This window comes from Colius striatus, chromosome 3 (genome assembly GCF_028858725.1).
Source record: "Colius striatus isolate bColStr4 chromosome 3, bColStr4.1.hap1, whole genome shotgun sequence".
Taxonomy (NCBI): Eukaryota; Metazoa; Chordata; class Aves; order Coliiformes; family Coliidae; genus Colius; species Colius striatus.
The window spans coordinates 75,406,878-75,433,442 of NC_084761.1; the positions used below are offsets into that span (position 1 = coordinate 75,406,878).

At 37.8% G+C, this 26,565-nt stretch overlaps 1 protein-coding gene across 10 annotated transcripts in view; it reads right to left on the minus strand.

The window, feature by feature from the left end:
* The window catches only part of TBC1D1 (TBC1 domain family member 1), a 112,478-nt gene that overhangs the window by 15,815 nt on the left and 70,098 nt on the right, over positions 1 to 26,565 (minus strand). For 5 of the 10 annotated variants that reach the window (XM_061992440.1, XM_061992441.1, XM_061992438.1 and 2 more), the window contains 6 exons: positions 25,676 to 25,813; positions 23,384 to 23,503; positions 22,039 to 22,178; positions 11,287 to 11,472; positions 5,999 to 6,160; positions 2,971 to 3,129 (listed from right to left, as the gene is read on the minus strand). In XM_061992440.1, the coding sequence (XP_061848424.1) occupies positions 2,971 to 3,129; positions 5,999 to 6,160; positions 11,287 to 11,472; positions 22,039 to 22,178; positions 23,384 to 23,503; positions 25,676 to 25,813 (905 nt within the window). The remainder of the gene's footprint in view (positions 1 to 2,970; positions 3,130 to 5,998; positions 6,161 to 11,286; positions 11,473 to 22,038; positions 22,179 to 23,383; positions 23,504 to 25,675; positions 25,814 to 26,565) is intronic. The other 5 variants (XM_061992447.1, XM_061992444.1, XM_061992445.1 and 2 more) reach the window with 2 other exon arrangements.

Sequence of the window (26,565 nt, forward strand, 5' to 3'; positions counted from 1 at the left end):
AATCATTCTCTTAGCTAATGGGCTAACAAATAGGTCCCCAGCAAAAACAACACTGCATGAAAACCACCGTGAAGCTACCAATTTGCCAATACACATATGAATATGTTTCTACAAGCAGAGCACACAACTAAGATGAGAAAGTGTTTGTGTGTAGAACTAGGCAGAAAATATGACCAGTTTGCTGAGGCAGCAATCCCAGGCTGCTGTGTGAGCCAACCACAGAGATTGTGCTTCCTGCTGCCCGCAAGTTGTCCTACCCCTCTCTTCTCTGCTGAAAGTGTTCAATTCACTAATCCAGCATGAAACTATTCACCTGTTACCGAGGTACTTCTTTGGCAGGGGTATCAACACCAGCTTTGCTGACTTGACTGATAAGTACTTGCTGGTGAATGAACTCTGGTTGCACATACATGTATCTCAGAAACAAAAGACTGCTTCTGGTGCTATGTGATCCAGGGGAATTCCTGGAATTGATGTGACAAAGTCTGGAGGAAAACAATTTACCTACATTGCAACTGCCTGTTCCCACCTGGCATCAAGGCTCCTTACAGTATCACTTTCCCAGTGCCAAGCCAAAAGCTGACAGGCCTGCCAAACAGGCTAAAGTGAACGTGGCATCAACCACCACTCTCCCTAACTCAGGTCACACCACTTTCTGCAGAAACATGCCTGTCGCACCAGATTCTTGTTTTCTATGCACTGCCTTGATATTTTGATTTATTTTGCCAAGTCTCGCTAAAAAAGGAGAAAATATTTTAATTTACAATATAAAGTTTAGGTGACCATCTAAACTTGACACAGCCTCTCACAGATCAGCACCTGTTGAAGACAGTCTCCACATTCAGTTATTAAGAAACAGGTGCCCCTGGACAGCTCTGGGTACAGGTGATCCCTCATCATGCAGTTCTTCTATGTGGAAGAATGGGGTATAGCCTTTCATTTGGAATGAAAAATATAATTACTCAAATGACATTTGAGTAATTATAAAGAGCAGAAGTGTGACAGGACAACTCTGTAGTACTTTTTTTTTGTAAGTGAAAATAATACAATAGGTATTAATCATTTGGATTAAACTAAGTACAGATTTTCCCATACATTCTTATTGTTCTATCACATGACGTTTGGTTACTTGCACTGCACAACTTCTCCTAATGGAGTGTTTCATATGGCAAATTCATTTAATCAAACTTTGGGATTATGGACCTCTTAAACTGCCCCATACAACTCCTCAGACCCAAACCACAAACCCCACAACACAAGCCTGTTTTAAGTTCCATCATGTTTCTGAAGACATTATTATTTTTTTTACTTTATTAGGAAAAGTACAATGAACACCGAGTTCACTGTGAGATTATCCCCCTCACAAGAGATGGGATCCTCCTGGAAAAACATCAGTTTCTGGTTTCTCAGACAATAAACTGAATTAAAATATCCAAGGAAGAAGACAACAATGTCTTGAAATATATCCACACCTGTATATTCATGAGAATTATTTGTAGATTATCTGTAAAAGATTCCAATTCTAGTATGTACCAGAGATGTATTATAAACTTGAAACAGAGGACACATTCAAACACAAACCCTTTTGCTACGCTAAAGGTTAGGAACGTGAACATCTGACTCAATCACATACATTTGAGTAATTACTGTCAAGTTAGAAATGCTTTAATGACTGAAACAGATTCTACAGAATACTTAACCCAGCTGAGGAGCACCCATGTGCTACTTGGGGACACGAACGGAGAGAAAAAAGGACAGACTTCACAAGGGAAGGTGAAGGAGATGCCAAAAAGTACCTCTGTGAGGTCTACAAAAAAATGGCTCACTTCTGGAAGCTTTTGAGATGGAGAGGTTGCTGGTACTGATACAGATCTTAACAAAACCATTTGGGAGCAGCAGTAACCAGACAGTTTAATAGTGATCCTCACTTTGCAGAGCATACTGACATTTGATCTTATTGAACATTCCTGCGTTTTGTTAAGTGTCTTAGTCTAGCAGTGGCAAAAGCCAACAAATAAAGGACAATCTTACACAAGGAAAATAACAGATAAAGGAAGAATAACAGGAAAAGTAAAAGGAAGGGTTAAGAACAGCATCCTTTTCTTGAGGTATATGAAGACTGCTCTGTTACAATTACCTGAAACAATCTCTTTTGCTCCCACCAAAACACATTTCATACCATTTATATTTCTTTTCTCATGTTTCCTTCTAATACTAGAAAGAACTTTTTTGAGTTTTGAACAATAAATGTGAGGAAAAATGCAAAACTCTACTCAGGAAGACCAAGAACCTGCCTGAAGCCCACCAGTCACTTCAAATGTAAGATCCTTGGTTCCTAACCTCCATCTACTAAACTCAATGGACTATGGTACATGTGCTTTCACAGACCAAGTCACTGCCCCTAAAACAAGAGTCAGTTACTGCTTAAAATTAGTCAATGTGAGTAACCTACCTCAAAGGGAGCTCTTTTAATCATGAAAAAGAGTTTCTTTTGTAATTGCTTTAATACAAGTAAAAATACCAACTGCTAACAACTACCCATTAAAAAAAAGAAAAAAAAGACAAAAAGCAAAACTTCTGCATTATTTCAAGTAAAAGTGTTTAACAGACACAGCAAATACTGGACATCTGGAATCAACAGCATGTGATTCAACAGTTTGCACTTCAATGTTGACTTCCTTTCTTGCCAGTTCATACTTGACTGACCTGTGGAGTTCACTGTCAATATCTGAAATGCAGATGCATTAGTTCCCTCTAACAGCCTCTTATCACCACATACTGCAAAGGACCTCCATGCTTGAAATGCAGATTTTGCATTTTCCTAATAGTGTCAAGTAATAGTTCTCACATCAGATTAAAAGCAATTCTTACCAATAACCTATTATTAAGTGGTGGCAGGCTTTTTGTATTACCCTCTTTTCTTTCTCTTCCAGATATAACAAAAGTATTTGAGACCACTGCTGTACTTACCCAGATCAATTAGTATTGCATGTTGCTGGGAAGTTAGTTGTTTTAGGAGTTCTTTATAAGGCATGTCCTTTGGTGGTTGTTTACTCAGAAACTGATGTTTAAGATGATATTGCTCTGCTAGAAACTTCCAAATCTCCCCACGGTGGTGACGTGGTACTCCTGAGAGAAGGCATTAAAACAGTAATTTGTACTTGTAACAAAGGTTCAGCGTAACAAAGGTTCAGCTGTAGCTGAGCTAACAAGACTGAGGAACCAAAGAGCCCTGTCTGCAAGATCAGTATCTGCTATCTCCAGTAGACCATAGAAACAGACAAACTGCAGTGCTTATACTTCCTCAACCAATAAAAGATGTCAGCATCTTAACAGGAGAAATTTAAAGCAGAAACAGGGTGAGCTGCCTAGGTCTAAAGTTACTGCTTATATTCTGTCTGAGTACTAAAAGAGGCAGCAAAAACTGCAATACTTGTCTTTGAAAAGTTACATGCTTATCTCCCATTTTTCATGAAAGTACACAATAAAACCCTGCAATAGAACTAATCAACATTTTTCACTCATATAGCATGGACACTGATGTTAGGAATAAGTTTTAGGAAGGGAGGATGCAGACATATTGAAAATATGTACGAGTACAACCCGGATGTGATCTAGAGACTACACCAGAAGACACATAATCAGAAAGCAAGTACTGTATTTCCGATTTACTTATTAGTTTGCTGAATGACTGATGCCTGTTAAAGTGTTTTGAAGTCTTAATTTCTCTCTCTGTAAAAAGAGATGACATTACTTAACTATTTCACATAGGTAATGGTAGTCTTCATTTGTACCTATATGCAAAGCTCTGGAAGTAACAGAAAGGTTATTGTCATGCTCACGCTTTATTCAGCAAAATACTGGCACTATTGCATCATCTACACAAAAAAATCAATAGACTCTTCTTTGAGAAAGTATTCTCTCTAATCCATGATGTACTGGAACCAGATATTACAATTTGAAGTCATTGACAGCTTAAAGGTTTTTGGACTTTTTTCTTTTGGTATACACGTAAAATATGGGTAACAACAAGAAGAAGAGAAATAAAAAGTGACTCAAGCATACAACTTACATGGAAAGATAATAAAACAGCAATTTCAGTGCGTTCTCTTACATAAGCAAAAAAGGATATGATTTTTTCTCTGCAGTACTTATTTTACTACATTACCATAATCCAGAGACAATTGCTTAAAAACTAAATGCTAGTACAAACATGTAATATTTGAATTCATGTCACAAGTGTATTTTGAGAAGTTTCTGTAAATTACTTCAGGGAACTTAAACCTAATTATTGAAAAGTCTCCAACAAGAAACAGTGAGGGAAAGTACTATTTCAGACACTGAATGGCCCAGGTTCTCCTGTTTGGATACACATCTAAAACCCCATTAGCTCCAATGTGGTTGAATGTGAGGTAGAATTGGCTTAATGGTGCACATTTACAGCTGCAAAGTGAAAATGGATTATGACTCCCTTGAAGGAAGTAGTCTGACATTAAGTTTAGCTCTGTGTGCTGCTTTGTGCATGTATTTAGTTTACTACTTAAACAAGTACTACTATAGTATACTTTATAGGTTGATGCTACATATTTAGCCTCATACTTACTGTAATCTGCATTTCTTACTTGTTTTTCTGGCTTACTCAAGGTATTTTTAACAGTTTTGGGCTAAACTAGAACTTACTAAACTTAATTTAAATGCATTTTTAATTTCCACATGTGTATCAAATTTGAAATCACTCTGAATTCTTGTCAGAGTTTTGTCAGTTCACACAGGGCTTTAACTGGCCTCCAGAGAACAGAGCACAATTACAGCATCAAGAGCCAGGGATACTTTTCCCATCTATTACTCATATGTGCTTCTTATAATTAAATAAATAAAGTGGATTACTAATTTAGCATCACTCCAAGTTTAAGTTTTATTTTGAACTCCAACACAGACTATCATTTCTGGACTATGAACATAAACCAAGTTTTTCTCATGCTCAAATATTGACTGGACAGAGCCCTTTACCTACATCACTGGAAGGAAATGGTGGGAGAATGAGCCTTCTTTGTGCTGAAGTAATTTGTGCTTGGGGCATTTGGTATTGTTATAAATCTAAACCTACCTGGTTTAATTTGCTTGCATAATTGCATATAGGCAGGTACAATATTTAATATTATAAAACTTCTGTTAGTGGCAAATTCTTGATTCTTCCTTTACACACAACCACAGAATGGTAGAGGTTGGAAGGGACCTCTAGACATTGGAAAGCTTTGTGTAGAACTATGAAAAGCTTCTTGGAGTTTGTCATCTTCACTAGTGGCTACAAACAGCAATCAGCAGAAGGCCTTTGGGTCTAAACATGACACAGATAATGTTGACTAATAAGCCAATTCCTTAGAACACTGGAAAAATATGCTGAGGTTGTATTACTTCTGATGCAGTGGAGAGAAAGGCTGGTTGCTCAGCCCTGCAGTTTTGAGGAAGGCTGTAAGAGGCATTGGCAGGTACGTGTTGCTGAACTCAGAAAAAAGGCAGATCTATAGATATATATATATGCACATATACTGTGTGTATACACACTTACTACCTGGGCTGAAACAGAGAATTTCCAGGTAATAATGCAGGCAGCTTCTGACACAATTCTTTCTTTGGCATTATTCAGGCTTCTTTCTTGTAAACATTCCTTTGTAAACTTTTTGTTCAGAAAACCTGATTGCAACAATTGTAATATACTGAAGCACTGGATAGTTCTCCCCTAAGGACAAATGTTTTTAAAAAATGAATACCAAGTACTGTAACTCCAGTAAGGTAACTGCAGCTACCACTGAAAAGACTGTTATTTGCATAGGCATAACCATGAAGATAGCAAACACTATTCCTCGTTTAATCACCAACCTGAGGAACAGCTCCTAGTGAGAATGTGGCTATAAGGAGTGGTTAAGAGATCACCCTGTTCCTTCTCTAATAAAACTGACATGCATTCCAACAACTCAAAATAACAAGCTGTTCTTACCTTGCCCAACAGCAGAGTGTATTTTTTCCACATCAAATTTTGTAGTTGACCTTCCAGGTGTACTCAACATTTTTTCCCAAATCAAAGTTACATCTTTTAAGCATGGTGTGATTTCTTCATAGTCGAGTTTCAAACGTCTGTTCTGCAAGTTGTTTTCTGAAGCTAGGTAGTGATATAATGAACGCAACAGTTAACATCGTCTACTACTTGTAAAATGGATTATTTTAACCTAGAATTTTATCATGTAATCCACCTAAAAATGAAATCCTATGAATTTTGAAACACCGTATGTCTAAATTTTTGTGCTTCTGGGACACTTCCTGGTTTTTTTTTGTTTGTTTGGTCTGTATGAGAAATAGCATTGTCAGCAGGAGTAGGGAGGTGAGCATTCCCTTGTACTCAGTTTCGGTGAGGCTGCACCTTGAATACTGTGTTCAGTTTTGGGCCCCTCTCTACAAGAAGGACATTGAGGTGCTGGAGAGGATCCAGAGGTGGGCTACTAAGCTAGTAAAGGATTTGGAGCACGTCTCATATGAGAAATGGCTGAGGTATCTGGGGCTGTTTAGCCTGGAGAAAAGAATGCTCTGAGAGACCTTATCGCTCTCTACCAACTGCCTGAAAGGAAGTTGTAGCAAGGTGGGGGTTGGTCTGTTCTCCCTAGTAACAAGCAACAGAACAAGAGGAAATGACCTCAAGTTGTGCCAGGGGAGGTTCAGGCTGGATATTAGGAGGAATTTCTTTCCTGAAGGGGTTGTCAGGCATTGGAACGAGCTGTCCAGGGAGGTAGTAGAGTCACTGTCCCTGGAGGTGTTTAAGAGACAAGTGGATGTTGCACTTAGGAAAATGGTCTAGTGGTTGATAGGGCTAGGACAAAGGCTGGACTCTATCTCAAAGGTCTCTTCCAGCTGAAATGATTCTATGATTCTACATTTTAAAGACATTATATACAGTAGTCATTGTGTTTGGTCTGTTAAATTAAGTTCTACACAATTAGACAACTCTTAAATCTGAAGAAACATGACAGATGATGACTAATTAAATCAACATAAGATTTTCCTAACAGGATTTTTCAATTTCCCACCCCTTAAAAACAGCTAGTGCAGAGGTTCTACGCCAAATAAAAATACAAAGCCAATACAGTAATCTATTTCTTATGCATACAGCTCCATAACAGTAATGACAAAGTTAAACAATTACTTCAGAGGAGATCATTCATAAGATCACTTTTTACAGACTACATAAAATGTTCAAGTACAGAAAATTTCAGAACACTGAACAGAAATAGGACTATAAACACTATATACACATAGGAGTCTCAAGTCTCTACTGAAGAAATAGAACATGAGTCAATGCAAAACACGATCTGAAAAGAGACACTTTAGATCAGAGCTCCCAGAGCAGAGATGCACTGGAGCATCAGTGATTTTTTTCAGATTACAATTTCTTATAACATTGCACTGCATCTTCATGTGTTATCTGTACGGAATTAAAAAGACATAACTACCTGGGAAAGCAAAGAAATATGGCAAAAAAAAGAGGAAATTAATTCTGTAGTTGATTGTTAATTCCCAAGTTTCAAAATAGAGTGAAAATTTCAAACCAACTCCTGGTAAAGTTTTGTTTCTGTAGGGGCTTCTTAGTACAAGTATGTATCTGGAAGGTTTATTAATGGCACTAATGTAAACTAAATAATAAAGCACCTTTTAGCACAGTACATGAATTTGTGCAGGTCAGAAGACTGAAAAAATAGCTAAGATGGAGAAAAAAAGGTACGGTGCAGATGAGAGAGGAAGATGTCAGACATCTACTCCTAAAAGGCATGAATTGCTGAAAGAAAATGCTATCAGGAAACTGGGACAAAGCTACAAAGAGAGCACTAAGGAGCAACATAGTCTGTGGTAAGTCTATGAAGAATTAAACAAAAGGAGTACTTCAGTTTTTTAACTGGGCTGTAAATTTGGCTGAGGACTCCATGCACCTAGTTCCATGACAAGAGTCCTGGGACATGGCCAGCAGCTCTCCTTTTGCCAAAATGAGCAGAGAACAGCTTTAAAAGACATAAAGGACTTACATACTCTGTAGTATTAAAGTAAAAAATATCTCTCCTCAATAACATGCATAGAGAAAGTGACACATAACATGATCTGAGAGCAGGTTTATGAAAGACTGGATGATGAAGTGACCATGGATTTTAATTAAATTTCCGAGACGTACTCACGGTACTTCATTGTTGTGACATGCACTACCGTAATGTTAACCAGACACTCTGATTTTGAGAACATTCTGCTATACATGTAAGCCTACTGCAACTTTTGGTGATTTCATAGGATGAACTCAAAGTCACACTCCTACACAACACATTCTTGAGATATCTAGGTTAAAAGGATGTTAGTTTGTTAGTTTAACGCTCCATTGTTCTCATGTTCAACTTGTTTACATAAATCTACTAGGAAGTTAAAAATCACATGAAATTTACACAGCCCACAATGACACTAAAATAGTCAACACATTAAGCTCATCTTGTTCTGAGAGCTGTTCTGCAATTAAGGTTTTTAGATTATCAGATTGAGAGAGTCACAAGAGGTTAGCTTGTCCTGTACTCGCATTGGCTAAAACAAAACTAGATTTGAAAAACATGAAAAGAACAGTTTACATTTGGGAAGTATCACCTTACCACCTCATCCTGTAGTCTTCACATGTAAATTACTTCCTTCAGTGATGCCACTTAAGTGACTTACAATGCTACCTAAGTGTTTGCAAGATCTGGACCTCATAGCATTTAATTTTGGCATTTTCTAATTTAGTTTTTGGCTTTCCCACTTCAAAGTGGTATATTTCACTTTCAGACATTTTTTAAGAATGTTAAGAATTTTTTATATTTCACTTTAAGACTTTTTTGACTGCATGTGTACTGACACAATCTTTACCTATCCTGATACAGACAACTGTAGCTTAATTTTACTACCTCGCCTTTTTTTTGTTCCTGATTTCTTGTTGCTTTTGATTTTTGCCTGTAGATTATATTCATTGTTTAACCACAGACCCATGTAAATACAAGCACTGATAGCTTTATTATAGCTGTGTGTCCACGCTGAAAGTTATTCTATATATCTAAACTCTTTGTCAACTTCCTCTTATTTTCTTCAGGTCAAATACAGATCACAGCATCTTAAGGGTTGGAAAGGACCTCAAAAAATCATCTAGTCCAACTCCCCTGCCAAAGCAGGACCACCTGGAACTCATCCAGGTGGGTTCTGAGTGTCTCCAGAGAAGTAGTCTGTCTCCACAGCCCATCTGGGCAGTCTGTTCCAGTGCTCTGTCACCTTGACGGTAAAGAAGTTTTTCCTTATGTTTCTTTGGAACCTCTTATGTTCCAGCTTGTACCCATTGCCCCTTGTCCTGTCATCGGACATTAAAAAACCCTTAAAATACAGGTAGCATTGTATGAACATAACTTAAAAATGGCATTTACGTTTCAGCTTATATCACAAACTTGGAGAAATGTTTCAGTCTTCAGTCTTTTGCAAACAAGTGCTTTTGGTACTTGGAAACTTTTCAGACTTCTCATGCCACATGCAAAAATGTGACACTGGGAATGACATGCAAAGACTGAGGAGAAAATGTGTCATTATCAACAAGACTGAGCTACTGACAGTACTCAATTTCCAGTCTCGCACTTAAGCATTATCAGTAAAGATGCAACATACTGTACAATTAATATTTTGTTCAGTATTAAACAGCAGTACTCTGAGAATTACTACTGCATGTAACTTTCATCTTTACAGAGACATAAGTGTCAGAACATGTGACAGTACATTAAAAAGTTGTGCTCACTGCAGCACAGATATGTTTTTTTTCAAGTACTCTCTCACTATTGAGCTCTTCATTCAGCAGCTACCTAGGACAACTTCTTTACTCCATGGTGCGTTCTGCACAGTCTGGGTCTTCAGTCATGCCAATGCCCATTTCTTTCATTCACTAACTACCTTTACACATGCTCATCTTAGTGAATTTGTGATGGTTTTGCAATTGTTTCTCTTGTACAATAAGATGCTCCAATTTTGTCTGCCCTTGTTAAAAGTTCTATGGTTATTAGTGTCCAAAAACTTGCCTGCATGCTGTAGATTCAGATAACTTGAATACAAGAGAATTTTAACATAAATCAAGGGTATAAATATACACAACAGAAAATTTATTTCTAAATGCTAAATCCCATAAAATTCCAAGTTACAGAACTATTTGATAGAATCTCATTGATGAAAGCAATGTTCTAAGCTGAAGGGATTGTATAAATCATTGCTTTCAGTACCTGTTTCTCCAGATGGTCTTGGCCCCTTAGCCAAGATAACTGCATATTTGGTATATATTGCTGTATTTTGTTTTATAGGATACTGACTATTTCACATGTCTGGGACCTTTCTCTATTCAGTTGTTCTTTCTGGAAGACAATCCTTCCTCAAGTTTACACAAAGGCAAAGAGAAATTGCCATTTTCACACCAGGTATCTCACCCCCTGAGGATCCAGGTGCCTACTCCCTTCCTGAACAACCAAAATCAGACAGATAAACATTTCTATTCCCACCACTCATCTTTGAAGAAGCAGCTCTAAAGGGATACAATTTGTGATTCTGTATGCTACAATTAAGTATGTATTCTTAATCCATTGCATTTTATGTGTAAAAATTGCCACCACAAGAGATTTGTTGCAGGTATACCTTCATCCACATAAACATTTTGATTGGGGAAAACTGGAAATTTCAGTTTCTCAAGCTCTTTCTCATCACCCTTCTGACTGATTTGAGTCAACACCGCTCCCTACAAACCTTGCTTGTACAGTGTGTGTACTACTGCAGGCACCCACAGTTTCAAGTCCCCAGCCAGCTCCTTAAGAACTTTAATTCAACTTCAAGAGTGGCTAAACAAAACATTGTTAACAACCAATAGTTAGACAGTGACCTATGAATATGAATGTAGAAATGAACGTGATTGTAACGGTGCTGAATAACTCAGAGCTTCTATACACCAGGCTAAAATGCCACAGCCATGATAAAACTACGAGAGTAGCATTTAAGATCAAGTAAACAAATAATAAGCTGAAACAATAATAAAAAAAAGGCATAAATTATCACCTACACTAATTAATGTTGAGGGAGATGCTGCTAAACTGATATATGTGTACGTTCCTAAAACATTTAATTAAGGCTTGGTCCAATCCACTACCAAGGCCCCAGAGCAAATCAAAAAGTGAACTTGTATTGCAGTACGGTGTAATCAAGAACTTCACCAACCTTGTAACTTCTGGTTCTCTTTCTCCATCCTGAGGAGCAGTATCTGCTGAATAATGGCTTTCTTCCACAACTCACGAAGCTCACGGGGTGTCCGTTTCCTTTCCTCTTTCACTGGCCCAAAGGGGCCATCTTCACACACTGGTTCCAGTGGGGATCTGGGTGGAAGTTCTCCCAGCTCAGAGTAATCTTTAACAGAGAGAAACTGTTAGTGAACTGCTTAGATTTCATGAATAGGTGAATGAAGGGACATATTTTGAAAGACTGTGTATGTACATATCTACATATATACATGCACACACACGTATAAATACATATATAGAAGGCAGCAATATCAAGCAAGGTTTCCCAAATGAAAGTTTCAAGAAGACTCACAAGCTGCTTCTGCATAAGAACCTTATGGAACCTTTTTCTACATAACCTGATAGAAATATTGTACCATACACCAAGACCATGGTTTGCTAATTACAGCTTTACAAGAACAGAACTACAAGAAAAAGGCAAGTTGAGAAACTGCAAAAATACAACCTACAGCTGAAATTGGGCATGACTCAAATAGCAGATCAAATCAAATATAGCACCCAAATAACTTAAAGAATAAGCCTTAAACTATGTTTAACAAAGACAGCACACACCCTTAGCTGCACAAACACAGCACCACCTAAGGGCATATGACAGGATGATTACCAGTTCTTAAAGTAAGCATGAAGAAAGGGAGACAGACACCTGAGATGTTTGCTCTCACTTCCAAATTTTTAACCATATCATAACCTTCTCAACTTTTTCTTTCAGCTTTGACTGGTCTACCACAAAAGATGGCTTTTCATCAAGCCTACAAGATAACTCTAAGAAGACTGAAAAGACTACAAAAGAAAGTGAACATTAAGTAAGTCGCAGCCAAATTGACAACTCCTTTCTTTTTAGGGAAAGGGTTAACAGCATTGTTTTTCAGCAAGTGCTCAGCATAAGAAGTACATGTTCTTTTACTTCTTTTTCTTAATGCCCGCTGTAGTATCACTGAATTTTGTTTTACACAAGCTTCTCTGAAGGTTCAGTAGCCTTTGATATAACCTGTTATCTAGGAGAAAAATTACTCAGTCCACTGCCTTTAAGATGAATGGTCAAACTCACCTGTCTCTTACTACTAAATCCCAAATGCGTAGCCATTGCAACAGCACTTCTTCAGCCAAAAAGAATGCTGTGAAATGTCTTGCAAGGACAAGCTGACTAGTTACACATGCAAGCGAATGTTTACAAATCATGCAACAAATTGCATTTCCTCAGCTCTTCAGCCAAGGACATTTGTGCATGCTATTTGAACAGCTCCTGTAAAAGGGGCATTCCTGAAACAATTATTCTCATGGTTGCTCAATGGTCCTATTCTTTATCATTGCCTAGCATAGTGATAAAGATTTTGAATTAAACATACAGACATTATCTCATCTCTACAAACCAACAAAATAGGACGGTTTTCACCCCTTCAAATTCTGCTCAGACTGCTACCATATATTGATTCATACAGTTCATATGCAGCTATTCTTTGCTTGCTTGTTCAAAGGCACCTGCACAATCCATCTCAGATGACAAAGTAAGAATGGAAACATCCACAGCTGTTGAATTCTGCTTAAATTTCACCCCGTCAATCTTTTCCTCTCAAAGAGACAGAGACAAATAGGGTGTGGGTCCAAATACCTCTTGTTTCCTTATACAACATTTATTCACTTCCACAGTTAAATTCAAGGGATAAAATACACATATAAAAATAAACACAACACTTTCACTTAGCATCTACAAACTTGCATTCTGGATATAAGTGTAGATACCCTAAGTGTGAGTATCTGCAGCATTTCAGAGAACAGTGAACTTCATGGGGATAACAACTAGGCAAAGGAGAAATATTTGACACTTTAATGGCAATCACCATTTGCTGCAAAGAGAAGCAGAAAACACTGGCAGATGCACTCAGAAATACAGCTGATTATGAAAAATACAAATGCAATGAAGAAATAGTCATCCCTTAAAAGAAACTGGGAAAGATTAATTTTTTTCTTTACAAGTAAATAGAGAGACTTCTGTGGGCTAAGAGCTGCAACTATAAAAGTTCAGGTAAATGTCACCTAGTAGAGAAGGAATACACACTTGATAACTCTCAACTTCTGTTGAAAATGACAGGAAAAATTGTTTTGATTGTTGTTTCTGATGCATATACTATCAACAATGTCCTGTACATTTTCAAGTATAATGACTACATATAGTAAATTACATCCCAATTTTTCTTTCTGCATACAAAGTAACATTGTAAGGGAAGTGCTCTTAAGGATAATGACAGTGGAACTACCTTATTTTGCATGAATAAAATAATAAGCTTTTAAAATTAAAACCACCACTTTCAAGGAAAGTTGTTCCTTTCTTCCAAGGCTGCATTATATGCACAAAATATCAGCACCACAAGAAAGAGCATTTAACAAAGATGGTCACAAACATCAATGCAAAAATTAGAGATGACCTAGACAGGAACAGCCTTATCAACTGTATGCTATCCACAGTCTATTCACTTCTTGTTACATTCTCATAGCATCCAACACAGAATGCATGTACATCTTGGGGCAAACAAGTCTCTTCTCAGCCCACACATCCTCAGCAGTTTATGCATCTCCTTTAGGGTCAGATACATATTCTGGTTTTATGTAAGCATGTATAAATACATATATATGTTAGAAAATATCAGACTACCTACAGAGACAGTTTATGTTTACCTACTTGCAAAAAAGAATAGGCTGGCAAAACATGTGCAAGGAAATAAATTAAAAACATCACATTCCTAAAGAAAGAATGAAGATATCCAAGGCCTACGATCTTCCTGTCTTTAACATACATAATCTCTCAAGAGCAAATTTTGTGCATTGGTTTTCAACAAGCAACTTAACAGAAGATCGCTGTGTAATGTATCAGAGATGTTACTCATTTATCATCCTCTAGTGATCAAACTGTGGCAACACCTGAATCACTGCAAAGTGTTAACTAAATACTCAAGACCATGATCCTACTTCCACTTAGGCTGAAAATTTCTTGTCCTTTACTGACTAACCTGATAAGATTAGTATTTAGTGAAACAAATTTAACTCAGAACACTTACGGCTATAAAAGAAAACAGAAAGGTTACAAAATTCTAGAGGCTGAACAGTTATGATTATCAATCTTACCACTTCATTCCTCTGTGCAAGAGTCCTATGCTTGGTTTTTGCCTTCCAAATGGCAGCTCCTTTACTATATTTTATTTCTTTCTTCTTATCACTTGTGGACATTTAAGTCTAAAGTCTACCCTGATAAAGTTCAACATATTCACAACCTGCCTACACTCCCATCTCCATGCTGGCAGGAAGTAGAGAAACCAAAATGAACCTGTTTAACTGCTTGGGTGGCCTGTTTAAAGTTTGCTGAGTTGCATCAGCTGTTCGGCTGCTGAAGGAGGGGTAGGAATGAGGGATTACCTGTGTGTTCTACAAAGTAAAGTAAAAAACCCAGATGTCTAAGTAAGTCAACACTAACCCACACAACAAGGTGATCAACAGATATGCCATCCAGCTTACAAATCCAGAACACTAAGAATAGATACACTATAACCAAGGATCTGAGTATTTAATTGTTATGCACAAATAATTTGGAAGATAGCAGACATAGCAAAGATAAACAGTAGAGCAATTCAACTGAACGTAACTGGAAGCTCACATTCCACTGAATCAAACTGCCAAGTAACGCACAACCTTCAAAATTATAAGATTAGTAAGTGCACTTAAGCAGGATTGGAACACTTCAGAATACACTGAAAGACTGCTTCCCTGTTCATCTGCCAAACTCAACAGCTTTTATTGACTCCTGTTCCATGTTTGACTGTATACCTTTCAAATATGCTGCTCCCTTCCCTGCAACTTCCATATAAAATTCTACCTCCCATGGACATTACTTCTACAAGCCTACCACACTTCTTTTTAGGGTTCAGGACTCAATAATTATTATTGTATTTTATCAACATACAAGTTACTTTCCATTTGAAGTTCAATCTTGCACTACTTTTCAAGATGACTTCTCTGTGCAATGCACTTTTACATGTCTGTGAGTCCAAACTAAGTATTCCTAAAGAAATGGTGTATTTCATTGGCAAAGCCACCAGCTTTCCTATGCTTGTGAGAACTTCTGCAAAGTAATAAACTGCAGATTAAACTGCTCATGAAGCAGATGGAAGCGTTGCACAAATGTCCTAGTGCATCTATATGTACCCCAAAAGCACTGCTCTGATGTTTCTACCACTTACACTACCCAAGAAAAGACAAGGCCAATAGGAACAAAGGGTTGAGATGGAACTTTTACAGCAGATTCATTCATTTATACTCAGAGCTGTTAGACTTCACATGTCAGTCCTTCAATCCAAAGATGCAAAATATCCCTAGACCCCAAAAGGATCAACAAATGCATTACACAAAACTGCCACATGCAAAGATAAACCACAAAACTAAGTAAAAAATGATTATGAAAAAAGCAGCATGGTACATGCCTAACACTAAAGAAAGTTTGTAAATTAAAAGCTAGTAATTCCAATAGACAATATTTGACTGGTAATGACATGAATAGGAAATTTCATTAGCTCCAACAGAAGCTACAATAAATATAGAGCATTTGCTGGGACCTCTGGGAGGACATTAAAATATCCCAACAGTGAGTTATTAAAACTTTTTAGGAGATTTCTTTTGTACTTGACTAGAAAAAAATTAATAGCTTCTTACTCAGTCAACCTCAGTATTACACAAGGCTTTCCAAAACCAAGATGACAAAGGAAACCCCCTAAGAAAAACCACAAAGTGAAAAAAACAACAGAAGTGACAAACCCACCTAAAGCCTTAAAAACATTCTTTCAGAAGCACTTAGTCTAACCTGCCTCAAACATCAAAAACAAGGTAACAAGATTCATCTTTGACTAGAAGTTGCAATAATTGTCACAGAAAAGAAGGGCTTATTTTACTTTCATAGGAAGCTAATAGAAAGGAAGCTCAAATAAACTAAACTATTGCCACCCCATCCTCACTATAGAGCTGTTTACACATGGCTGTCTAAATGCAGTGTTTACCATGCACAGCTTCTCTCTAGAGTTAAGAAATCAGGTAAGATACAGTGAGAATGTGGTCAGAAAGATTCCAACAAGTTTTTCTTCTTCTACAATATACTAATTTTATTTGCTGCATTTTAAACATCCTAAAATTCAGCTTTGCAAACAAAAATAGTCTTCACAGGCGTGTAAGATGAAACTGCCCAGAAGAAAGAATTTTAACATCATCCTCAGTTCTCTTCAGATCTTTCATCCAGGTAATACAACACTTCATTTCATACACAATACAAAACTAAAGAACTGCAAACTTCTATAACCCAGGATATAATATTACTATTATTTTACACAGATGTCTGGCACATTTGACTTCACAATGCAATGCAGTAACAGAAGCCTTCTGTAACCAGAAAGCTTCAGATATGGAACTAAAAGAAGCAAAATGTTCTTTGAGGCTGAAATACAACTTAAGGCAATAGCTGAATAAGGAGTACCTGAAAAATTCTGTATTTCAAAACAGCTGATAAAAACCAGCTCTGAGAGATGCTGTGGAGTTTGATTTTTCTTTTAAAGCCAAGAGCTCCTTAAAAAGTAACCACTACCTCCAAACTTATCCCGTTTATTAATATCAAGCCCTGAGAAATGACTGACCAGACATTGCAAAGGAGACAGCTGTCCCACACTACCTGTGCTACATACTACTTATAGCCAAGTTCCTAAGATGCAAATCAAGATTATGAGCATATATTCGCTCTGAGAGTGACAGAACTGAGTAGTCAATTCTAACAACCTGGCTTTATTACAACATTTACAAAACTAGTCATTACCTGATGAATCATTTTGTTGCTAAAAAGGAACCATTAAAACAGCACTGGAGAACAAATACTTTACACCATGTAAACATTCTAAATACAGAATGCTCAAGCAACAGTTTACACTGCTTGCAACATTACTAGAAAATTATTTTAAAAGTACTTTTGCTTAAATAACAGAAGAGATAACCCTCACCACAAAGCAAATGAACAGACGAGAAGATGCTTCACATCTGATTTTAAGAATAACAGTTCTCCCAATCCAAACTTCTCTTCAGCATTTAGGATTTAAATGTTACCTCTTGTCTGCCAGAGGCTGAAACCCACTTAATTTTAAGGAACAGATCAAGGTGTTTTTTTCCTGTACAAAGATATTTGCACTTCATAAAAGATTGTCGTTCTGCAAGTTGAGTTGCAAAATACTACGTAGCAATTCTGTCCAAAGTTTCTTTTTCTTTAACCTGAGTCTACTTTCTGAGTACTGCTAAGCAATACCAGGCACCTCATTCCTCCAGATTGCAGTTTCTTCACTGTTCAACATGTAACTCGTCACTGCCCACCTTAAAACAAGTCACCTATTGCTCCAACCTAAAACTGGCACAACTACTATAAAAATCTTTCTAACACAAATGTTGCAGCAAGAAAGCTCATGACAAGCACCATCACTTTCCTACCATTTACTTCAGAAAATTGTTCACATCCCTCTCTTAAACCTACCACTTGGTTTTACTCTGCTGGGAGTTTCTAGACAATCTGCAAGCCAGGCCTCCCACTATGACCAATTCCAAACAGTCAGTGTGAAAATTCTAGTGAAAATAGTCCCCTGAGTGGAGATTTGCAGATGCTGAAGATAAGCATGCAAATATCCTGCTGCACTGCAGTGCAAGGTGAAGTTTCACCATCACTCTGCACTGATCTGTGTCCTGCTCCTGAGCAGGGGAAGAGCATTTACCTTCAGCTTCCCGACACATGTCCCTGCCTGCCTCCCTGTGCCTGCTCTAGTGCTTGTGTAATACTGTGAGTGGGACTAAAAAACACCCGATCCAACTGAAAACTAATAATCATCTTTGAGTTACCTTCAGCTATTTTAGGATAATAAACAAGCTGTTCCCTTCAAGTTTCTAACAGCAAACCCAAAGAACTCTGAAGTTCTATGCCATTTGCATAGCCCCAGAATGTGGCTCTAGTTAGGGAGACTCCAGGGAAGGATGAAGGTCTGGCTGCAAGTAGGGTGGGCAGGTATAAAGGTAAAAATCGAAGAACCGAAGAAACACTTCAAATATTTAAGACAGTGAGTGGGAGAGACAGAGACAATTTTATGTACTCATATATAAAAAACAGGCCAAAAAAAGCCTTAGAAAAAGAGAGATTAATGAAAATCTTATTTCAAAAGAAACACAGTATTGTAATAGATCAGAAGTGTGATCCATTTCCTAAGTGACCTGTGCTCCTCTCTTTCCATCTCTCCACTTTGCAGGACACAACACTCATTCCACCTCCACAAATGAATAAAAAAGAAAAATATCCAAGGATAAGATACCAAGTGTGTCTCAAGGTGGCAACGAGAGAAACGCTGCCCTCCAGTGCTCCACACCAACCACAGCAGTACAATCATTCCATGGCAAGCAGCAAACAGCAGATAAAACCAGACATTTGAACTGTAGCTTGCTACAATAGAACTAAGCATAATTCAACTCTGCAAACCTCCAGCCACCAGCTGGAAAACAATAAAGATGTCTACAGATCGTTTAACCTATGCAGAAAATTGTTTCTAGATCTCCAGACTGGAGATCAGCTTCACCTTCAGGCTCACCAGAGATAATCTGGCTGTCTTGCCAGGCAGCAAATCCTACAACGCTTCTCTGATGTGCCTCATCATAAAGTTACGTACAGAACCAGGGGAAAATAGTGAGGGAAGGGGGAAATGGCAGGACCCATGAGCAGAAGGTGGCTGGAAGAGGGCCTGCACTGGGCACATTATTCCCGTAATAACCAAAAGTAACAGTTTCCTGTACCCATGACTTTCTGCTGTCTCAGAGCACCCACCTTGCCTGAGTGTAGCTGGATGGAGTCCAGTTTCCAAGCAAGTCCAGAATCTAAACTGGCATGAAAAAACAGCTTCTTAGTGTACCTATTTGCAGTAATTTTTTTCTAACTCTAGTTATTTAGGACTGCTTTGCATTTTACTCCTCAGCTAGTAAGAAATTAACATCCTCCTTCGTATGTAACAAAAGCCTCCTTTTAAACAATGGCATCTGTAAAACAATGCTCTCTGCCTGTTACTACACAACACAGCCACCAAAGCACGGGTAGCAATCATTTCTCTCCAGCTGAGTTACAAGAAAAGAAGTTTTTGCTCAAACAACTTACGAGGGGTAGAAGTTTAAGACGGTGAGGCACAAAGCGCTGTCTTCACGTCAGCATCACTCAAGCCTATCTTCAGATATCTCTGAAGTTCAGAACTTCAGAAGGTCCAAAATTTCTGCAAAAGCTATGTATCAGTTGTCTGGGTTTCCCTTTCTTTGTTTTTTTTAAACTTGTAGTCGATACAACTTCATATCCTGCTGTGACAATCACACAGAGTGGCAATAAACATGACCAACTTGAGATGCGGCTCACCACTTGACACTTGTGATTTCATTTGTCTAGGCATTGTCTCTGTCTCTATTGCACATGCATACTGTAACTCAAAGAAGTTACAGCCACTGAGCAGTTTCATTTTGTTGACAGTGCCTGCCCAAATGTGGTCAAAGCAATGTGTAGTTCAGGCATACCAGTAAATTTTATGCTTAATACAAAGTTTATTAAGCCTATGCTAAGCTTGAAAAACTTTATAATCTCCAACACAGAGAGATCTGTGTATCTCGGTTGGCTGACTTACTTTTAGGGAATGCCTTTGTTTTTCCTGCTCTCCTGCGGTACCCTGCAGCAGCGTGTGGGCAATTGCAATTGAACAGAGAAACTGGTCAGTTGAAGTCACAGTCCATAAAGAGAAACTTGTGAGTATTTCCTTGTTTCCCTCTTCTCATGCTTACTTTTGATAAACAAGACAAAACATGTTATCTTTAAAACTTTCTTTGCCCCCTGTCCAATCTGGCTGAAACAGATCTTTTGGTGATATATCAGTTGTTTGCATGCATTCTGTTTCCAAAGGAAATCTGTCTAAAAAGAGCAAGAAAGACTTTTGAAAAAAAAAAAAAAGAAGGAAGTACATTTAACTTGGTAAACCCCACTGCATGTGCTGCTTCTCCTTCAGAAAATATGAGAGAAGGAGGAACGAGGTGATGAATGGTAGCTAGTTACATTTACATTGGACTATGGAGGTTATTAACTGTGGTTGTGAGTCTGATGTAAGATTACCTGTATAGCAGCTATCCTAAAGGCTACAAGGGCTGGATCTATTAGATGTGTTCCAGAAGATGCACCAATTTTCCCCCCTCTATTCATAAATTGAGTATGCACTTTGGAACAAAAACGGAAAAAGAAACTAAGAATGAAAAAAGGCCAGTTATTTTAATTTGCTTCTCCTATTAATAGCACTTCCTGTTTTCCATTTTGGCCGTACTTTTTTCTCCAACTATTCTGCTTATCCAGCTGAAGGTTGTTAAGATTTTATCTTGCAGCTATTATGTCTCAGAGGAAATGCTTGGATGGGCAGTTTAGGCTTTTTTTTCCTATTTAATATGGGAAAGTTTTGTGGCTTCCAAAAACAAGTAAGACTATTTCCAGTCACAAAAAGATGCATCAAACCAGTAAAAACAGTACCTTTATAGAACACTTGAGTTTGAACAGCTCCTTCATATGCCTTTAAGTATAGGAGAGCATTTATGTTTACACAACACACTCTTGAGACCACTTTGTTTAGAACTACACTAAACTTGAGAGGCATATGTGCCCATATACAGCTTAGCACATTGTCAAATTACACTGCAAGCAATACACTAATGCCAGAAACACTTGTTATATACTGTGTCCAGTTAATTGAGGTCTCTCTAAGATGCAAGAAAAATGTCTCTGAATGTAAGGTGGTTACTTTCTGCTACACTTATTATAAAGTATAGGTTTTTCCTGTTGTCTTGTACTTTTTCTTATTTCTTACACAATGTCCTTAGATATCAGACCGAAGGTAGAACTTGGAGTACTCAAGCTGTGAAATTCCAACCTTAGTGAGCCATGTCCATTACTTGGGTCACAAGCTTTTCTGATGCATTCTTGGCCTCAGCATGTGCTATGCCATCTGGCTCACATGAAGCAAGATGCATAAAATGATGCACCTGCATGCTCATGTCAGAGAACATTTTTTCTGGTTCCTTAGCTCTAAAGAATTTTAGGAAATAAATATGAGAACAGCAGATAACTATGGTTCAAGTGGAAAATGTCACAGACTGGAGCAGCATACACAAGGTAAAATTCACTCTGGTATGAGGTACAAGCTACAGAACTCAACTGAAGTAATTAAAAAAAAATCTTAACTCCTTATGCTAGGTCTTGATTTTTCTAATCCACAGTTGTATACTCCAGCATGGAAAAATGAAAGAGAAGCATTGCCTTTTCTTCAGAGTGATTTTTTTTTTCCTGCTAAAACTAATAAAAAGGTACACAAAAACTAAAATAGTACTTACTAAAATAGAACACACTTCTCTAGTTAGCTAATCTGACACACTTGGAACTATGTTGCATCTGAAGCTGAAAAATAAAAACTCAACAGCTGATGACCAAAAGTAGGTGTGAAACTGCAAAGACAGTACAAACAAGCAAGTATATTCACTTGGCAGACAAAATGATCCACACTTTACAGACTGCACCCACTAAACAAGGCTCATAGCAAGTAAACGTAGACTTTACCATCATATCGGCTGGGCGAGTCACATGCTTTCTGAGGGGTTGCCACTCGCAGGAATATCTGTTGCCTCCAGGAATGCCGCCGAGTCCTGACAGGGCTGTCGGCACCCACGGTCTGCTGGCTGTGTTTGGAGTCGTAGTCACTGGAATTGCAGAACACAGAATGGCTTGTGAGTAGGCTATCTGAACCTGCTGGTAACAGTCTTCAGTTAATACAACAACATCAACTAAAGAATGCAGTGTGCTGTGCACATGCTGGGTCAAGCTTTTTGTGTTCTGTAGGTGAAGCTGGCTTTGTGGTAGCAGGCTTACACAAGGCTGTAAGCATCACTTAGGTTCATTAAAAGAGGCTGGCTTTGTGGCAGCAAGCTTATACAAGGCTGCAAATGGCACTTAGGTTCACCAAAAGGGGCTGGCAGCTCTGTGCAATCTTTCTCCAGTTTTTACCTCTCTTTGCAGTGCTGTATCAAACACACAAAGCACATTGAAGACATACAAACCATAATGTATCTTTACCATTCTGCTATCTAAATGCCATCCACAAAATCTAGCAATTATTCGTAGAAGACATAAAGAACTGCTGATGCCTTTTATCAGCACACATCAAGGAGCTTTATAAACACCAAGTAAACTTCCAAGCCTCTGTGAACTGGGTATGTAATATATTCCTTCACAGTACACAGCTGAAGCAAAACTTTTAACCATTATGTTCTCAAGTCACTGTGTGAAATAAGCAACAAACCTGGGAACATTGTCTAGGAACCTTGGATATTACTCCTTTGATGTAATCCACAAGCTACATGCAGAGCTTTTCATTCAATAGGGTAAATTAAATAGTGAACAGCAATACTGTTTTCATATTACAAATCCCACTAATAACTTTCACTCATTACATCTTTAAACTAGTTATTGCTCTATTCTAGCCATGGCTAAGCAGTTGTATGAGTTGGTTGAAGCTCAAAAGGATAAATGCAGTTCAAACAGCTTTGGCAGCAGTTATTTTACAGGCCATCTCCAAACTGGAGGACACAGACACTGCTTAGGATGTCCCTTGTACATATTCTTAACTGAAAACTGCTAATACAGTCTTTTGGAAGGAATAATCACAGAAGTACATTGAAGGAAGCTGCATGACCATTAAAAACATCAAAATGGCTAATTCCTGCAATGTTAACAGGAGAGGAGTCTGGGATAGCTCCATCCTTTTGATAGCAATCACATGCAGAATACATGCAAGTGAACTGTTGCACACATCAGTTTTTTCAAGTGTGAGATGCATTTGAATATCTCAGACAAAGAAACTTTTGAAAACACAGTTTTACCTCCAGGCTTTAAGACAGAACCCTACCTTGTTGTGCTCCTAAAGTCAGAGGTGTTATTTTCATCTACAGGAGCCAGAAATTTTAAGAAATTTGGCACAGAAGAGGAAGAATGAAGCTTTTTCCTTAAGGCAGTACGGTAGGAGATGCTGAGAGTGCAGTTGGAAAAAGTATAGTTTAGAATAAAGAGGTATAAATCCATTGAATAAAAAAAAAAAATACACACAGCTAAGCTTCTAACAAAACACAGCTAAAACCTCAAGGCTTGAATATCAAGGAAACAGTCAAAATTGAAACTGCTAACAAAGTGCTACCTTGAAATACATACTTGTTTGGACACACTGTCACAATATAAACAAATTTGTTTCCAGTAAAGTTATTACTTTCTGCTATATCTCAACATTTTTAGTGCATGTTTCGAGTAAAATCCTTTGATTAATAGAGATCATAGCATGTTTACTTAAATATCAGTTTCAATGATTGATTAAGTTTGGGAGGAAAAAGTTAGGAAAAGGTGACACTGACTATCACTGTAAAATAAGATTTTGGCAAAATTCACTCTGTAAAGAATTAACAGGATTTTATTCAGACAAACTAGGAATTTTCAAACTAAAAAGCTGAGTTGATCATTTAGGATTGTGGCTCTGTTTATGCAACAGACAGGAGCACTAATCAAATTTCATCAACAGTCTTTTGGCCAATATAGTTTTGCTCTTTGTTTTAATATAACATGCCCCCAACCTACTCAGAAAAAGGTTAACAGAAGGAAGTGAGAACCACTCAGATAATAAAAGGTTTCTGCATGGAATGAAAGCACAGAAAGTTACTTGGCTGAAGACACTGGAGTACACAAAAACATGTGAGTAGGAGAATTTACTCCTGAAAAACTAAGTTTAAGAAAGAAATGCATCCGATAAACCAGAAAGATATATCTGGATGGCATTTAGTGCTGTCTCCTGAAGATGTCAATGGGATTGGTAGATACTCTCAGATAACCACTAGTATGAAGTGACACTGTTCTTGAGTGGCTGGTATTCCTCATGAAGAAGATAATGCTTCAGCATGGTGTGCCCTGCAAACAGGTTTAACTGGAAATCACACTGTAAATCCATCAAAACTTGTGTTTTCAGTCTTGTTGCTTAGAGGTTCAATATGGTGTAATCTTAAAAGACAAGAAAAAGGCAGAAGTTGCTATGCTTAGGCAGAATCATTACCAAATCTATTTGGAAAGGAAACTCCTGAGAATTTAACCTTCTCAAAATTCAAGGAAGTCTTCCTAAAGTGAAGCGTATAGAGGACAGTGATGATTCCTATTTCCTCCCCTGAGCTATGTACCACACTTCTGAGTTGAAGGTAATTAAAGAGAGATGGCAGTTAGTACTTGGCAAATTCAACTCAAGGAACCAGTGAAATGAACTTCTCAGTTGAGTATTTTCTCAGAACTGGAACAATAAGCACCTTGGAAAAACAGATAAACCTTCACCCAAGAGCACAAATCCAAACAATAGACAGCAACAGCAATAAAAATTGCTTGCCAATGGTCAGTGACTTCTGACAATGCTCACAATGACACTTGTTCTCTTTTGAGCTAAAAGAAGTAGTTTTAGCCGAGATGGTTAAGAAAGGGTTTCAGTTAGGATTTTTAGGGAGCTACTCGTTTCAGGTTCTCAGGAAAACGATGGGTTCAAGTCTTTCGCTTGATGTTCTCTACATGTATTTTTGTTATAAGTAGGAAGACACAAAAATATAATTTTATATTCCTCAAAGTAACCAAGACAAATACATGAGATGGAGGATTGAGTTTTTTCATTTGTTTGTTCTAGGTTTTTGGGGTTGGGGAGACTGTGTGTGGGGGGGTAGTTTGGGGGCTTTTTTGTATTGGCTTTTCACCGTTCTGATATTTCTTGCCTCATTTAAAAGTAAATTGATTAAAGGCATAGAAGAATATTAGTATGTTTCTGTGTTAGCACAAACAAAGCAGAACATAATTAAATGATTCAGGAGGGACAGAGTGACCTCGTTATCCCTCACACAACTTAAGCAGTGCTGCTGTCTGCTGCATAACAAGTTGCTTTGGAGTGGCTCTAAAGAAAAGTCATGTGTCCAGGTGTCTGAAATAACTTTATGTATTAAAACAAAACAAAAATTGGAAGTAGCAGCTCTACATTCAATAGTAGAGCAGTTAGAGAATTCTCTCTCACATAAGAATCTACCACCCTTGGTCCATATTAAACTGTTTTAATTCTTTACACTATAGAGCTTCATATCTATGATGAGGTAAAACAAACGCTACACCAAATTATGTACAGGTGCTAGCTCACCTCTTTTGTGCAAAATGCCCACTTTGTTCTCCACTTGAATTATGCCTTAGATATTTAAAGAAGTTGGGTGAAGAGGCCGAGGGATTAAGACGAGCTAGAGTAGGAGAACGTGCAAGCTGACCAGAACTTTTAGATTCGCTGACAGATGCATTCAAACCGTTTAGTGGGATTCCAACCAGAGCGATGGAGTTGAGGTAGCACAAAGAACAAAACAGAGCAAGAAAGGAAAGAAGGGTGAGAAAAAAAATAAAGTAAAATCTCTTCTCTAATCTTTGAAAGGGATCTGGCATATACAAAGTAACCATTTTCTATATTTTTCCACAGTTAATGAAGTAACTTTAAGAGGCTGAACACTTTCACCCAATCAACAAAATCACACACACACATTTCTAGGCTTCAGCAAGGGATTTCAGCATACAACTAAATTCAAATTCCAAAAAATCTGTCACTGATACACCCTTTTCTTCTTCATGCGTGCTTCCCCGATGAAGTGAAGCGTATGATCCATATGATCAACAGATCGATGAGAAGTGAAATGCTACATGAAAAACTGAAGTGATTTCCACTTCAGAAACAATTTATGAATTAAGGCAAGTTGTTCAAAAACACTCATATAAAGTACAATATTTGTTAAAAGTCTATTATTCCAGTGATTTTTAGAATCATAGAATGGTAGGGGTTGGAAGGGGCCTTTAGAGATCATCTAGTCCAACCCCCCTGCAGAAGCAGGTCAGCCTAAATCAGGTCACATAGGAACATGTCCAGGTGGGTCATGAAGGCCTCCAAGGAAGGAGACTCCACAATTTTTTTTAAGAACTTTAAGTATACTTTTTTCCTTAGCTTTTCATTTCCTCTGTACATTTAGGGCAGCAACAAAAAGGTAACCCAGG